This window comes from Corvus kubaryi, unplaced genomic scaffold (genome assembly GCF_017639235.1).
Source record: "Corvus kubaryi isolate FWS band 111438036 unplaced genomic scaffold, C.kubaryi_AGA036_p1.0 65032, whole genome shotgun sequence".
In the NCBI taxonomy this organism is placed as follows: Eukaryota; Metazoa; Chordata; class Aves; order Passeriformes; family Corvidae; genus Corvus; species Corvus kubaryi.
This window is the reverse complement of record NW_024581709.1, coordinates 14028-30291: the sequence shown is the minus strand read 5'-3', so window position 1 is coordinate 30291 and position 16264 is coordinate 14028. Positions and strand designations below refer to the sequence as shown.

At 56.9% G+C, this 16264-nt stretch overlaps 2 protein-coding genes across 2 annotated transcripts; one reads left to right on the top strand and one right to left on the bottom strand.

Annotated features, from left to right (window-relative positions):
* Positions 1-3: 3 nt before the first annotated feature.
* On the top strand, positions 4-11478 carry LOC121672907 (bone morphogenetic protein 8B-like; the record flags this gene model as incomplete). Its single annotated transcript, XM_042045816.1, has 7 exons — positions 4-319; positions 6163-6355; positions 7017-7165; positions 7736-7930; positions 8489-8568; positions 8908-9018; positions 10724-11478. Coding segments are annotated over 7 exons (1194 nt in total), but the record flags the coding sequence as incomplete, so codon positions are not given.
* Positions 11479-12934: 1456 nt separating this feature from the next.
* Positions 12935-16015, bottom strand: LOC121672906 (peptidyl-prolyl cis-trans isomerase E). Its single transcript, XM_042045815.1, has 10 exons — positions 15938-16015; positions 15766-15864; positions 15601-15644; positions 15028-15054; positions 14773-14854; positions 14552-14652; positions 14310-14433; positions 14042-14227; positions 13368-13510; positions 12935-13273 (listed from the first exon to the last, which is right to left on the bottom strand). The coding sequence occupies exons 1-10, from the start codon at positions 15966-15968 to the stop codon at positions 13205-13207; spliced, it is 906 nt and encodes a 301-aa protein (XP_041901749.1). The 5' UTR covers positions 15969-16015; the 3' UTR covers positions 12935-13204.
* Between the last annotated feature and the right edge of the window lie 249 nt (positions 16016-16264).

The window sequence follows — 16264 nt, the reverse complement described above, 5'->3', positions numbered from 1 at the left end:
GTCCTCCGCCGCCGGCTCCACGCCGCCGGGGTCCCGCAGCGGCGGCTGAGCGGCGGCGAGCGGCGGGACGTGCAGCGGGAGATCCTGGCCGTGCTGGGGCTGCCCGGCCGGCCCCGGCCCCGCGCCCCCGCTCGCGCCCCCGCCGCCGCCGCGCCGCTCTTCATGCTCGATCTGTACCACGCCGTGGCCGGCGAGGAGGAGGAGGAGGGCGAGGAAGCGGCGGTGTCGCGCCCGGTGCTCACCGGACTCAGCACGCAGAGCCCCCCGCCCGGCAGCATCGTGAGCCGCGCAGACACCGTGGTCAGCCTCGTCAACATGGGTGAGAAACGCTCCGGGGGCACCGAGGATATCGGGGCGGAGCGGGGGACACCGGGCTGTGCGGGGCATCGGGGGGACCGGAGCGCGGCGGGGAGTACCGGGGATAGCGGGACGTGCGGGCGGGATCCCGTCGGCTTTGGCAGCACCGGGGGCATCGGGATGATCGGAGCGCACCGGGGCTCACCGAGGGCGCCGGGAGGCGATACCGGGGCGTGCGGGCAGGATCCCGGCGCCAGGAGCAGACCGGAGCTTGTGGAGGCACGGGAGCGCACGGGGACGATCCAGGCGGCTTAGGAAGGACCGGGGGCGGGGACCGGGGGGCACGGAGGGACCGAGGGGACCAAAGCAGACAGGAGTGGACCGGCAGGAGCGGGGGGGAGGCGGCGGCTGAGCCCCGCACAGCGCAGAGCCGGGGAGGCACCGAGGGGACACCGGGACGGGGCGCAGGGGGCTGAGCTGACCCGAACCCCCGGTCCGTGACTGTGGTACCGGCAGCTCCGAGCATCCCTCGGCCCTGGGGTGGTTTCTCAGGGCGTCCTTGTTCAAATGAGGAACTCTTTTGCCCCAGGTTAAGCTCAATAACGGGGGACACGGTGGCTGTGGGGGACACGGTGGCGGCGAGGGACGCGGGTGTTGGGCGAAAGAGGCCGGGACGAATCCCAACTCCGCTTAAAAAGGGGAAATGGAGAAGGGGAACGTCCTGCAGCGGGGCTGAGGGAGGCTCGTCCACACTGCACTGCCCATTTCGGTGGGCACAAGGACTGGGGCGCAGGGCAGGCGGGACAGCAGCTCTGGTGCCAGCAGCACGGTGAGCCTCGACGGGACACTGAGTCCAAATAAAGTCCTCAAGGTTGCTAATTATTGCTGGAACCCCAGCTCCGGCTCCAGTATCCCTCCTATTTCCAGGCAGCGGCTGGAGCAGCAGCAGAGCTGTCCCCAGCATCAGCGGGGCCGAAAATACTCGGGATGGGATGGATCCTGTCTGAGAGCAGGTGCCCCGAATCCTGTGGGGTTTGCAGAGCAGGAGCTCGGATATGGAGCTCTTCCCTGCTCCTTCTCGTTGCTTTAGGGGGTGTCTGGGTGCCCCAAGCACGACGTCCCCCACAACCTCTGAGGATGGGGAGAATCCCTCCTTGGAGACTCGAGGCAGGGAGGGGATCTGCACCCCTGGGAGGAGTTTTAGGCGAGGGAGGGGCTGCAGAGTTGTCTCCCACTCGTTCCTACACTCCCTGTACCACGCGTGGGTGTGAGGAGTCTCCCTGGAACAGACCCTGCTACTCAGGAGGTGCTTGGGGTGCCCAGGGGTGCAGGCACCCAGCACCCATTTAGGGTCCTGAAGGACCTGTGGGAGCTCAGTGTCCTGGGAAAGCTGAGAGTGATGGAGACAAAAACTGAAACGCCAAATCCCCTCAGCACTTGGGACAACACCCAAGCGCTGAAACGGGCTTTAAAATGGTCAGGTTTGATGGCAACCAGGGTGGGATGTTCGGGGGAGCCTCCTGGGAGGTGTCACTGCAGGTACGGGGGTGCAGGCAAAGGGGCACTGCTCCCCTTCCCAGTGCCCCTGGAGTAGCCGGGAGAGTTGGGGAACGCAGCTCCAGCCTTCCATTTGAATGGCTTTCATTTCTGCGGCTTCATCAGCCCCTTCATGTTAATTAAATAAGGGATTTTTTTTGTGGGAGAAGGCCAGCTCTCATTTGCATGCATAATTGGCTGCACAATTATCCTGATGGGACATGCAAATAGGGCAAAGTCTGTGCCCCATTGGCCACTTGGACCTCTTTGCTCGCAGCCACCCCACGCAGCCCTGTGTGAGCCAGGCCAGAGCGCGGCTCCCAGCGGCACACCTTGTTCCCGGCAAGGGGCAATGACAAACCTCCCTGGGGCACAAACACAGCCCAGTTTGGGGGACAGGGGCAGCCAGGGCCACCGGGCACCCCCAGCTGGGTTTGGTGATGGTGGATCATCCCATCCCCATTCCCATCCCCATTCCCATCCCATCCCATCCCATCCTTTTTGCTCCTCCCAGAGCAAGGATAAAGCCTGGCCTGTGCTGTTCCTGTGCCCTTGCTGGAGGAGTCCAGCAGGATGTTGTGTTTTTAAGGCCGGGGTAAGGATGGGCTTTGGGATTTCTCCCCGGCTGTGAGTCACGGGTACGGGCAGGGTGTAATGGTGGAGTGGGGAGGTTTGTAATGGGAAGGGGATGAGGAGATTCACAGCACTCCTGAGCCCCCCACAACACCCAGGGCACACAGAACACACATCCCCCCTCTCCCTCCCCGGCATCCACGGCTCCTGATTTATTAGAAAATGTCCCTGCCTGTGGCAAGGGGTTGGAATCAGATGATCTTTAAGGCTCCTTCCAGCCCAAAGCAGCCTGTGATTCCATGTGGCCGGACTCCCCCGTGGCTGCTTGGGATGAACCTGTGCCCACAGCCAAACATCTTCCTGGAAGATCCAGGGAGCACTGGAGAGGAATGCAGGACACCTTGGCAAAAATAGCCACAGCGCCCCAGGCACTTCAGGGAACCATCAGTGTGAGGTGGGAGCTCAGGGCAGCCTCTCTAATTGAATTTTGGGAGTTGGGATGTGCTGCTCCACTCTCTGGAAGCTCATCACCCACTGCCCTCGCCCCCACACAATCACCACCGAAATCCAGCTGCTGTCAGCAGCCGGCTCGGGATTTTCCCACTCCTGGCTTCATTTTGCAACCATTTCAGCCTCCTCCTCCTTCGGGCATCCATCCGGGGGCAGCCCGTTGCCAAGGTGTCAGTGCTCTGTGTGGACCCTCCGTGTGTGTTTTAATGGGAAAAGCTTTCCAGATAAATCCCTGGGATCCACGGGGCAGGGCAGGGGCCAAGGCTGTGTCCCAGCCACGAGTAGCTGGACTGGGGGTGTCCAGTTCCGAGCCCTGTGTCCTGCAGCTCCCAGTGCTCATCCCAGGAAGCAAACTGGGAATCTGGATGTGTCTCACAGCACTTGGGATAACTCCTGAATCCCTCCCCACTTCACAAAGCCTCCAGAGCTTATTTTTTCCTGCTTGCAAGTGAAGGACAGCATCTTCCCTGCATCTCCTTTAAACCTATTTTAGGCTCCAGAGGCAACCACTTGATGTGGTTGAATATCCTGGCATTTCCTTTTAATTTGGTGCCTGAAATGGTCGTGGGGACCCATCGGGAGCAGCCAGGGCCGGTAATTACGACTGATGCGCAGTTTATAGCAGCGGAGAAAGTGCACGCCGAGAAACGTGCAGCTAAGAATAACCTGGGGGGCAGGAGGAAGGGTGGCATCTGCCAGGAGATCGGGAGCGCTCAGGGACTGGGAGACACCAGGAGGCTCAGTCTGGGTGGAGCTGGGCATCCCCTGCCAGGGGCACGGCCCCGAAAAAGAAAAAAATTATTATAATTTTAATGTTGTTTTTTGGGGAGCAGTGGGAGCACAGGGGTGACGTTCAGCTTCGGGGGAAGACGCAGCAGCTCCTCGGGATGATGCCAAAGGAGGGGGCAAGGAGAGCAAAGCGCTTGGGTTGGGCTTTTTTAGTGCGTCTCCTCCGCAATCCGGATAATCCGCCCACAGATAATTGAGGGTTGGTGGTGTGGCTGAGTCAACCCGGATCAGTGGCAGGTTCCCAGGCACCAGGGGCTCCCAAAACCGGCCGGGGGGGCACCTCCAGCGCACCCCCAGCAGCAGCTGAGCACCCACGGCTCTGCTGGGATGCTTTGGGGGAGCTGCAGGGTTCTCATTTCACAACCAGTTTGATTTTAGCAGCAAACACGGTGATGTTGAACCCTCTCCAAGCTGCTGTTTGTGTCCCAGAGGTGGCACAGGAGGGGAAGCTTCTCCCTGGGTCCTGCCCCTCCATGGGAGTTCTCTCTTTTTCTCCCCGAAGGAGAATTCAGGGGTTCTTGCCAGAATCTCATCCCGAGCACAGACAGATTTGCTGTCAGACCCAGATTATTTGGTTCATCCAGGAGCTCAGCTAATTGTAGCCCCTTTAGCATTTCTCCTACTGCCAAGGTGTCTCTGGGCTTCCCTCCCACCAACTCCCACCCTCTGCCTTCATCCCTGGACCCCTCCATCACCTCCATGGCGATGGGAAGTTCCCGTAACAAATTTGTTGTGGTTATGATTTTCACTTTTCTCCGGGGCCAAAAATCACCTTTTTTTGGCTCTTTTTATCTCGTGTGGGGTCTCTGTGACCTCCTTCGCTCTGACAAAAAAAATCCCTCTGCCCATCCCCTGGGCTCCAAAGATTTTGGAGCAAAGGGGTCACTCAAAGTGACCACAGACACCCAAGGGGTACCTGGGTGTCCCCTGGACCGACTGTGGGACACCCACTGGGGGTTTAGCAGTGCTAAAAAAAAGGAGGTGACTCCTGTGCTTGTGTTTTTTGGGGGGGGTGGATCTTTAATAATTTTGGAAGCTCCACAAGGCTTTGGCGGCACCGAAGGTCCAGGAGAATAAAACCACCCACGATGGGCTGGGGGAAGAAATGGAAAAGAGGGAAGAGGCCGAGGGGCTGCAGAGGGTTTGGGGGGCTGGCGGGTGCCCCCCGAGGGGGGCAGGGGTTGGGTCAGGTGCCCGCAGCATCTCCTGCCGCAGCTGGCAGCCGCCCCGCCGGAGCAGGAAGCGTTCTCCGCATCCGCCCTGCCCGCCTGGCCCCGGGCTCTTTTTATAACCCAGCTTGTGGTGAGGCCGGGAGCTGGAGGGAATGTGGGATTCGGGGAAAAAGAAAAAAAAAAAAGAAAAAGAGAGAAAAGGGGGCAAAAAAAAAAAAAAGAGGAAAAAATAAGAAGAAGGAAAAAATGGGTACGTCAGTAAAATCTCGGTGTTGGGTTTGGAGGGACACGCTGCTCCCTCTGTGTGAATGGGAATGGTGACCTCACGGTGGATTAAATTTGGAGTATTTCTCCCCCCCTGGAATTGGTTAAAAAATGCATTTAAAAGGTTTCTTTTTGATTTAGTTAATTATTTGTTTGTTTTAGTTTTAAAAGAAACCGCCAGGTCAAATTGGTTACGTTGCTTTTGTGCCTGAAGCAGGAGCAGCTTTGGTCACGTTGAATTGTATTTAATCATAAACTTTAATTATGCTCAGATGAGACAGGTTGGAAGATTTTTAAAGAGCAACTTGAAGCAAATAACTGCGTGTTAGCAGAGCTGTGGGGGCTGCGTTACCACAGGGAAAGGGAGGCTGGTTCCTTATGGGCTCACAAAATAAAATCGGATTTTTGCTGCCCCAGACTGTGCTGGATTGATGGAGAAATAAGGAATTTTCAGGGAAAAGGGAGGGATTTTTACAGAGCAGTGACCTGATAATCCCCCCAACTCCCCATAACTGCACAGGCTGAAAATCTGTATTTGTGGGCAAGAGGGGACCTGTGATATCCAGTGATGATGGCCCTGATGAGCCCTGGCTTTTTCTGCTGCAAGGAAAGTTTGGAAAACACCAATTCCTGCTCCAGATGGTCCTGATGACCCCCAAAACATCAAATTTTTGTGGTTTTCACCTTTTGATGAAGCACAAAAAGCTGCAGGCCCCGAGGCACGGCGCATTCTCTGTGCTCCCCCCATAGGCTGCATTTGTGATTTTGATTTTAATTTTGACTTTAATTTTCGTTTTAATTTATAATAAAGGAAGAGGGCTGGGAGGGGAGGCTGGGGGCTTTACAGCAAAATAAAATGCAAAAATAGGGGAGGCTGCATCCCGATTCAAACTCTTGGGAGATGGGAATTCCCAACCTAGGGCGGGCGGCTCGGAACCAGCAGGTTTGTCCCCAAAATCCTTTTGGTGGCACTCAGCGGGGCCTGGCACGGCCATCCCTGACCCTTTTTTTTGCTCCACAGTGGAGCAGGACCGGGATCTGTTCTCGCCCAAGCCCTACTGGAAGGAATTCAGGTTCGACCTGACCCAGGTGCCGGCAGGAGAGGCCGTGACGGCTGCCGAGTTCCGCATCTACAAATCCCGGGGTGTCCCCGGCCACGCCAACAGCAGCCTCCACATCAGCATCTACGAGGTGGCTGCCCAGCATTCCAACAGGTGACGGGCTGGGAATGCGGTGGGAACGGGGATGAGGGCGGTGGGAACGGGGGTGAAGGTGACAGGAGCGGGTATGGCATGAAAACGTGGGTGTGGGATGATGGGGATGGGAGTGGGGATGAAGATGATGAGGATGGGAAGGGTGTGGGGATGAGAGTGAAAATGTGAGTGGGTAAGGGAATGGAGAAGGTGGGAATGGAGAAGGTGGGAACGAGGTTGATGGGGAGAGGGATGGTACAGGAATGAAGATGGGAATGGGAATGGGGATAAAGGGAGTGGGACTGGGACTGAAGAAGATGGGGATGAAGAGGATGGAGATGAGAAGTGGGATGAAGCTGGTGAGGATGGAGACGGGTGTGGGGACCAGCTCCAGCCCTTTCCCTCCCCACCCCACCCCACCCGAAGGCCGCAGGAAGCGGCACCGCCGTGTCCGGCTGCTCCCACACTTCCCCACGGGCCGGTGCCACGCCCTGGCATTCCCACCTGGGCAGGGAGGGAGCTTTTCCCAGGGCAGCTGCCAGGACACCACCATCGTGTCCAGCAGGAGAGCCGGGATGTGTCCGGACACAGCTCCGAGGAGTCATTCCCATTAATCATCGCTCCTGCTGGAGCCCTTTGGCTGCTGTTACTCACCTGCTCCTTCTCCCCCCTGTTCCTGTAGGGAATCCGACCTGTTCCTGCTGGATGTGCAGGACCTGCGTGCTGGGACAGAGGGCTGGCTGGTGTTCGATGTCACGGCCGCCAGCAACCACTGGTCAGTGGATCAGAAATACAGCCTGGGGCTGCGGCTCTACGTGGAGACCGATGATGGTGAGTCTGCCGGAGCTGCCTGCAGCATCCGGGGCCGAATTCCCAGGAATTGGAGTCCCCTGGGTGCCGTGGGAGGTGGTGGGGGTTTGGTCTCAGCGCAATTTGAAATTTCCAGCTGCGATGGGTGCCAGAAGTCTGGGTTTGCAGGTTCTGATGGCACGGACTGTAATTAAGGCCATTAACACTTAATGAACTCCTTACCTGGAGGGATCCTGTGTGTGTGTGGCAGAGGATTAACCCTCCTTTCCCCATGGGATTAGATCTCTTGCAGCCTTTTCCGGGTGTGCAGGCACACGAAGAGCAGCTCCTCTCCCGTGGCAGGAGGAGTCTCAGCCAGGATCACCCCATCCATCCCTTTCCCTCCACTGGGGCGAAGGGGAAAATTGCTTTTAACCCTTGAACAGCCCCCCTGCGACCATTTTGAGGTGCAACAGGATCCTCAGGGGGCTCCGACCCCTTGGGATGCCGAAACCGCAGCTCCTGCTGCAAAACTCCTTTGATTTTCAATCTCTGCTTTAACCAAACGAGTTCGATCTGAGGGCAACCCCGCCCATGGTCCTGTCCCCGCAGGGCTCAGCGTCGATCCGGGCTCGGCCGGGCTCCTGGGGCGCCGGGGACCCCGCTCCAAGCAGCCCTTCATGGTGACATTTTTCCGCGCCAGCCCCAGCCCCGCCCGCGTCCCACGAGCGGCCAAACCCCCGAGGAGGCGGCAGCCCAAGAAATCCAACGACCTCCCCCATCCAAACAAGCTCCCGGGAATCTTTGGTAAGGTGTTTGCTGGGTGAGGGGGGGATCCCTATGGAAAACGCCAGGCTCTGCTGTTCAGCACCTTGAAATCCCAGTTTTTGGCCCCAAGGGGAACAGAGCAAAAAAGTTTTAGGAGGTTTTAGGATTGGAGGTTTTTGCAGTTTGGGAGGTGCGGGGAGGGTTTGGGTTGGATGGCCTCAAGGAAATGGTGTTTGGTGAGCGTGTCAGGATTACTGAATATTGGAATTTTTGCCTCATTGCCCTTGGCTTTGGAGCCCTGCGAAGGTGTCACAGCTCCAGAAAGCTCAGGCAGGAGGGGAGCAGGAGGGCCCTGAAACCGCCGAGTCTGGGAAACCCTCAGAGTGAGCAAAGCTGGGGTTTAGCCCTTCCAAGGCTGAATTCCTTCATCCCAATATTGGAATATCAAAGGCCGCTCTGGAGCTTCTTTTCCCTTTGTGCAGCAACGAAGGCTCCTCTCCTTTGGCTCCCCTGGACCAATCCTGGTCACAGGGGCTGTATCCCACCTCTGAGGGGTGGGACGGGGGATTCCAGGGCTGAAATTCCCTCTTCCCACAGACGATGTCCACGCCACAGACGGGCGGCAGGTCTGCCGGCGCCACGAGCTCTACGTCAGCTTCCAGGACCTCGGCTGGCTGGTACTTGTCTGCTGGGAGAAGTAAATGACAAAAAAAAAACCAAAACAACCCCCCCATCATCCCATCCCCCCGCCCTGGGCTCCCTCCCAGGCTGGATTTCCTGCCCACAAAGCCATCCCAGGAGCTGGGAAGGCAAACATGAACCTCCACAACCCCAAACCCCACCGGTGACCCCGAGCAACTCACGGCTCGGTCCAAAAAATCAAAACCAACCCTTGCTGCTGGCACAGCCACGCGGGGAAGGAGCTGGCTGAGTTGTTTGTGCAGGTGGGGAAGGGATGAGGGGGCACAGAAGGGTGAAGACCTCGATGTAATCCCAGGTTTGGGGGTTTTTTTCAGGATTGGGTGATTGCTCCGCAGGGATACTCAGCCTACTACTGCGAGGGGGAGTGCGCGTTCCCGCTGGACTCCTGCATGAATGCCACCAACCACGCCATCCTGCAGTCCCTGGTCAGTGCAGCCCACGGTGGGGGGGACGTTCAGGGTCCTGGGGAGCCGCCAGAGCCTGGTGGGACCCGAGGGAGAGCTGGGATTTTGGGATGAGCATGGCTGGGTTGGAGGGTGTTCGGGTTGGGAGGTGCAGTGGGGCTCCTGATTTAAACAAAGCATTCGTGGGGGGGGGGATGCACATCTGGGTGGGTTCACACACATCTGGGTGGGTTCACGCACACCTGGGTGGGTTCACACACACCTGGACGAGTGCTTGCACATCTGGGTGGCTGCTCACAGGCTGGCCCCCACCACAGGCTCACGGGAGGTTCCAATAGGGAATTTCAAGGCGTTTGTGGAGGCACCAGAGCGAGGGCACCCAGGTCACCAGCTCTGTCCCCTCAGCCTGAGCCAGAAGGGTGCAACAGCAGGATTTTGTAATCTCAGAGCTCCCTCACGTCTCGATTTCGTGGCTGACACCATCCTGCTCCAGTTTCGCAGCAGCTGGGGCAGAACTGAGGATTTCTGACAGGCTCATGGTCCCTCTCCCCTGGCAGCGAACTGGGGAGCAGGGACAGGGCACAGCAGAGCCCTCCTGCTCTTCCCAAAAAGGGCTCCGTGTCATCCCTGCACCCTCCTCTCCAGCCGTGCCCGAGGCTTTATCCACAGCCCCGGCACCCAAACGTTGGGCTCAGCATATTCCGAGCAAGAAAGCTTTAATGCCTCCATTTTTTTCTTTTTTTTTTTTTTTTTTTTTTTTTTTTTTTTTTTCCCCAAACCCACCCCGCATCCCAGCCAGCGCTTTAATTTCTGGAATTTCCTGCCCCGTGAGTGTTCGTTTCCCCAATGGCAGAACCACCCCGGCTCCGGTGCTCCCGGTTAATTACAGGGAGCGCCGAGCCCTGGGCCGAGCCTTTGAAGGTGTCGCCTGGCAGGGTTTAATTCTGACATCAACACAGCTTCCAGGGCCCATCCAGGGGCTGGGAACCATCCTGGCAGCGGCAGGGAGGGGCCCCTTTCCCCCCCACTACACCCACCCATCACCCCTCAACCCAGCGCTGTTCCCAAACCGGGCAGGATGTGAATCACCTGGATGCGGCTCTTCTGGGAAGCGCCAGGGCAAAGGCGGCTGCGGAGCCGTGCCAGCCCCGGGCTGTGCTGCAAATAGCAGGGTTGGACAGCAAAAACACCGGACTTCCGAGCTGGGAGAGCTCGGCTGCCCCTGCCACAAATGAATCGCACATGTCGGGGGAAGCCGGAGAGGGCTCCGTGCGCCCCGCAGCCTCCGAGGCTCCCTCCTGCAGGAAAACGCTGGGATACAGCGCGGCCGGAGCAGGGAAAGGCCATCCCAAAGCGGAGTCGTGTTCACAGAGGTGCTGTGGGCTTTGGGTTTTAAATCCTGGGTGGAGAATCGCTGTTGGAACAACACCCAGCGCCCCCCGCCCACAGCGAGCCTGACCCGTGCTGCCCTCATTTATGGGGGTTTTTTTGAGTCGTTTGTCTATTTCTGTGAGAAAAGGGCCCTGAAATGCCGAATCAACGAAGTGCCGAGAGCCCTGCTCCAACACAAACCGCAGCAGGGACTGCCTGGAGTTCAGAATAAATATTTTTGCAAAAAGATGGAAATAATCCCCCCATTCACCCGGGGTTTTTGGTTGGTTTGACGCTTTTGCTGTTGCCTGGAGCCAAATTTGCTGAGGCTGACGGGGCTCCATCCATCCCCCAGGTCCACCTGATGAAGCCTGAGGCCGTGCCCAAGGCGTGCTGTGCCCCCACCAAGCTCAGTGCCACCTCCGTCCTCTACTACGACAGCAACAACAATGTCATCCTCAAGAAGCATCGGAACATGGTGGTGAAATCCTGCGGCTGCCACTGATGGACAGGTCCCTGAGTGTCCCATTCCCACCCCTGGGTGTCCCATTCCCACCCCTGGGTGTCCCATTCCCACCCCTGGGTGTCCCACCCCACTCCCACCAGAGCAATGTGCCCCTTGGTTTCTGCTGCGTGCGTGGAAGCTTTGGGGGCTGCATCAGAGCAAAATCTGTTCATAATAACAATAAATACCAAAAATAAACCCCTCCCACCCCTTTCTAGAAGTGGATGTAAATAATATAAAACTCCCTTTCTCTTACCCTGCTTGATGAGACACGGATCTATGCAAACACACACACATACATATATATATATATAGGAAAGAGACGATTTTTGGCTGATTCTGTTCTGTCTGTGACCGATTTGTGCATCCAGGTTGCTCTGGGACTGAGCTGTTTCTAGAACTGCGTGTTTCTCAACTAACCCACCTCTACCCGAGTGCTTTTAATTCCCTTAATGAAAATATCATCAGCCAATTAAGCAGCTGGCTGACTAACCCGCTCCTGTTTACCCAAAGCTCACCAAACTCAGCCAGCTGGAAAAAAAATAAAACATCCAATATTGAGCTACGGCCCTGTTATAAAATAAACGCAAAGTCTGGAAAGTAAACACGGAGTTTCTCTTGCTCTTTGTGTTTTAATGTCACAGCACAACAGGGCTCTGTTTGGAGGACATTTCGCAATGAAAAAATACTCAGGACCAGCTAAAATTGTACCTATTTGCTCAGAAATGAGCCCTGGTGTGAGTTTTAGGTCAGGCTGTGCCCATCCCCTGGGCTCCCAGCAGGGCTGTGACCAGTCCCAGGCAGCCTCCCCAGGCTATTTGCACAATTAAATTATTTATTTGCTCTGGTTTGAAAAGGAAAAGGCCTGTCCTGGTTCTCAGCTCGGATACCTGGGGAACCTTGGATCAATAAACGAGTAAAGAACCTGGCACAGTCAGGAAAAATCCCAATAGCTCCACCAAAAGAAGGAAGATTTGCTCCCTGCCAGGGCCCAGCTTCCCAAGAAAAGGTCTTGCTTATCTGGGCGTCTAATTCCACCCAAAATCCAGCTCAGGATGCGATCCTGGCTCTGTGCCTCCTGCAGAGAGAACACCCAGGCCTTCCACTGACTCTGGACTCTCCCTCTCAGGTCTTGCTGAAGGTGCCTGCAAGGGCTGACGTTAAAATTTGGGATTTAAACAACAAAAAGGAGCAAGGAAGGGAAAAGCAGGGCTGGGATTTTGTCTGTCAGGAATCACATCCTTGTGTCTCACCTTGTCCCAGTTTCAGGACAATGCACAACCCCCAGCCACGCTGGAACACCAGCCAGTGGAAAAAAAAACCCCAACCCTGATGGAAAAGCAACACCCCTGACTCGTGAGGGGCTGGGAAAACCAGGAATCCCCAATGGCACCAGCTCTTCCAAACACCCCCAAAATCTGAACATCGGATATTCCTCTCCCCCTCAGCAGCCTCATCCCTCCTGCACAAGCTCAGAACCACACATCCCTTCCATAATTTCACAGGAAACCCCAAATCCACCACTTCCCACCCATGTGGTCACCTGTCAGTGCAAAGCCAGGGCTGCCCACCACAGGAACCATAAATCCATGTGGTTTATCCCACTCTGCAACCTGGAGTTTGGAAATCCTTTCCTTCAGCCTCATCACTCCGGGTTTTTTCCTTCCTCATCACCCAAAGAGCTCCTTCATTCCCTGGTGTTCCTTGTCCTGACCGTGTTCACCAGCTCACACATCCCACGAAACGCCCTCCCTCTGGGGTGGGGATGGAGCTGGACCAGGCTTCCCAGCAGGAGAGATGCCAGCCAGGGACCTGCCTCCCTCTGCTGCTGGAAAAGGACACTACAAGGCCAGGGACGTGCCAAAAACGCCTCCACGAGATGCTGCTGTGGAACAAACACGAGAGATTCAGCTCTGCTCTTCTTCCCCTGGCACAGGTACCTTCCCCTGGAGCCAGGATTTAGGCACGGGATTAATGAACACGAGGGCAAGTGCAAAATAAAACCCATCTTTGCTCAAAGACCAGCCTCCCACAGAGAGAATTCAGCAGCCAGGCCCTCAGTATTTTTAAAACTAGCTTTTAATTTTACCAAACATCAATTGTTTTCCAGAACACGGCAGCAGGACCAGCCCGGCCCTGCTCGAGCAGCGCAGGCTGGGAAGCGATTTATCCCGGGAAGGATAAATCCTGCCCACAGCAACCTTTGCAGGGCAATTCCCATGGAAGCTGCGGGATGGGCGCTGCTGGGCAGTCCCTGGGGTGTCCCATCCCTGCTGGTTCCCCGTCCCTCCTGGCCGGGCTCCCCCCATCCAGCCCCTCCAAGCGCCGAGCTCACGGGCACTCCCCGCAGTCCGAGATGATCACCTTCTGCTTTGGCTTCCCATCTTTGGTGCCCTGAGCCTTGGAGAGAAGAGCAGCAGGAATTCCAGGCATGAAATCCTCAGGGCAGGAAGGACATGGGGTGTGCCCCCAGCACCCCAGTGCCCTCACCTACCTCGATCTCCCGCACCACGTCCATGCCCTCCGTCACCTCCCCGAACACCACGTGCTTCCCGTCCAGCCAGTCTGTTTTGTCACAGGTGATGAAGAACTGGGAGCCGTTGGTGTTTGGGCCGGAGTTTGCCATGGACACCATCCCTGGGATCAGAGAGTGCAGAGTTACAGCCCAGCACAGCAGCTGCTGCATCAGCCCAGCCCCATTCCCACGTCCTGCAAAACGCTGCTGGATCGAAGGGAGCTGCTGGGTATCAAAATCCACAGGAACTATTGGAAATCAATTATGGGGAGGAACACTTGCAAGTGTGAAAGATGCTCAGCTATTTTTAGCTGCAAAGCTGTTTGTAAGGAGATAAACCTGCTTGCTCGCTCCTGCTTTTCACAGTCGTGCTGTGACACTCCTCATTTAAAATCAAGCAGGAGAAGCAGCTTTGAAATTGTTTTTCCTTTATGTAATACTGCAAATAAAGTGGGCAGAGAGGGAAGGATGCATTTCTGCTCGGTGAGACACGAGGGTCTGAATGTGGCAGAAGAATCTGGCCAATGCAGATTGTAATAATTATAATTACAATTCAGGGCTGCTGCTATCAACACGGCCAAAACAGCCCAAATGTGGTCCCTAGGTGATGCTGAGCCATTTTCTCTCCAGCCCCTGCCTGGAGATGGCTTTACCTGGCCCTGTGTGCTTGAGGATGAAGTTTTCATCATCAAACTTCTTCCCGTAGATGGATTTGCCGCCGGTGCCGTTGTGGTTGGTGAAGTCTCCGGCCTGGCACATGAACTGGGGGATGACGCGGTGGAAGCTGCTGCCTTTGAAGCCAAATCCTTTCTCGTGGGTGCAGAGGCAGCGGAAATTCTCTGTGTGGGGGCAAAGGGGAGGGAGGTGAGAGCTGTGCCACCCCGGGGGTCATCAGGACGGGAGGCTGAGCCTTCTCCTCACCCGCGGTCATGGGCACCACGTCGGAGCGCAGGAGGATCCGCAGCCGCCCCGCAGGTTTGTTCCCGATCTTGATGTCCATGTAAACCTGCGGGTTGACCCGGGATTTCTTGGCAGGAGGCTCATCCTGGGCAGGAAAAGAAAGAAAAGCAAGCTGAGGTGACATTTCTCTGCTCTGCCTCCAGCCTTACAGTCCCATCCTTTGGGATAGAGGGGATACAGATGGCTCCAGTTGTTTTTCCTACCTCCTGCGCCTCTACTTTGGGGGCCTCTGCTCCTCCCTCCTCCTTGTTCTCCTCCAAAGTCTTCCCTGAAAACTTCTTCAGCCACTCGTCATCTGACCAGACTGTGGCCACAAAGGGAAAGGTCAGAGCTCAGGAACTGACCCGAAGGTCCACACCTCAGCTTATGCACAGAGCTCTGAGCATCCCCAGGGATGTTCTCCCCCTCCCAGGCCCCGACTCACCAGGCCTGGATGATCCTTCTTTAATCCGCATGGGTTTGGCCAGGTTCACGCGGATTGTCCTGCCAAAGAGCTCGGACTCGTTCTGCAGAGGGGAAAAAAGCACGACAAAGCCCACCAAAAGGTATAAAACCACCCCAAAGCCCTGCAGAGCTCAGAGAACGGGGTTTGGGTTCTCTCTACAGCCCACAGCACCCAGGGCAACAAAGCCACACATCCCCCTAGAACACAGAGCAGGAGTGGGAACAGGGTCCATACCATGTTGTCAATAGCTGCTGCTGCATCCTGCCAAAAAATCAAAATAAAATCATTATAGGCATTTCTTCTCAAGGCCCAGCATAGCCATGTCCCAGCATCTCATTATAAAGACGACTGCCAGGTTTTCCTAAACCTCATCTATCCCAGGGATGTACAAACTGATGGGTTTCGTAGAAGCCATACCCAAACCCCATCCATGTGGGTCTCATCTTCCAACAACCCAGAAAACCCCATTTCAGATGCTTTTTATTGCTGCCATGAGCATTTGGGAGAGGAGGAGAGATTTGTGTACCAAGCCCAGGACAGGTGATAGGAGGACAAATACGTGACAGCCCGTGGTGACCACGAAGCCAAGAAACCCACCCCCAGGGATGGCAGCAGGAGAGCAGTTTGCTTTGGAAACGGGAAAACAAAATGGGAAAAGCGGGAATTTGGAGGAGCAGAACACCTTAATGCTGTGCCGGGGAACACACACCCGATTCCACGGACTGTCTCCAGCGGGAAAAGGATCCATCCCAAAACCCCAAAGGCGAACAAACCCCCAAAAGGCTCAAGCATCTGCTGGTTCCTCACCTCTGCCAGCTCAAACTCCACGAAGGCGAATCCCCGGTGCTTCTCTGGAGGGAGGCAAGCGAGGGGGTCAGGGCCAGCACGGACACACCGGGGGGGTCCCATCCCGGGAAAAGCGCTCGCACCCAAAGCCGCACCCGGCGCGGCTGCAGCGCCCCGAGCACGCACCGGTCTCGTAGTCCAGCGGGATCTGGATGTCGGTGATGTCCCCGAAGGGGATGAAGGCGGCGTGCAGAACCTTCTCGTCCACCTCCTCGGCCAGCCCGCCTGCGGGGGCGGCCAGCGGTCACCGCCAGCCACCCCGGCGGCCCCTCGGGGGTCCCCCAGCCCCGCCACTCACCCACGTACAGCACCCGCTTGGTGGCCGCCATCGCGCCCCGGTGCCCCGGAACGGCTCGGCCCGGCCCGCCCCGGAACGGCGGCATCGCCCCGCCCCCGGCCGGCAGCGCCTTCGTGGGGCCGCTCCCGGGACGGGGAAATCCAGTGCAGCCCCACCCCGTCCTTCTGCAGCCCGTTCCAGAGCCTCGGATGGCGCTGTGGAACAGGCGCGTTCAGCTCCAGCCTGAGCACGGTGTTGGAGCTGTGATTGCGGAGGTCTTCTCGTGGTTCTGTGTTTACCTAAAGAACGCTTTTTTATCCCAAAGGAACAGCCGAAGTAAGTTCGCAA

Bases quoted from the DNA above. Each gene is read 5' to 3' on its own strand.
- LOC121672906 (XM_042045815.1), bottom strand. From the start codon at position 15,968: ATGGCGGCCACCAAGCGGGTGCTGTACGTGG. The intron at 14,653-14,772 runs GTGAGTCGGGGC...TTGTGGCCACAG, and splicing joins AGAAGGATCATCCAGGCCTG to TCTGGTCAGATGACGAGTGG. The intron at 14,228-14,309 runs GTGAGGAGAAGG...GCCCCCACACAG, and splicing joins CGTGGTGCCCATGACCGCGG to AGAATTTCCGCTGCCTCTGC.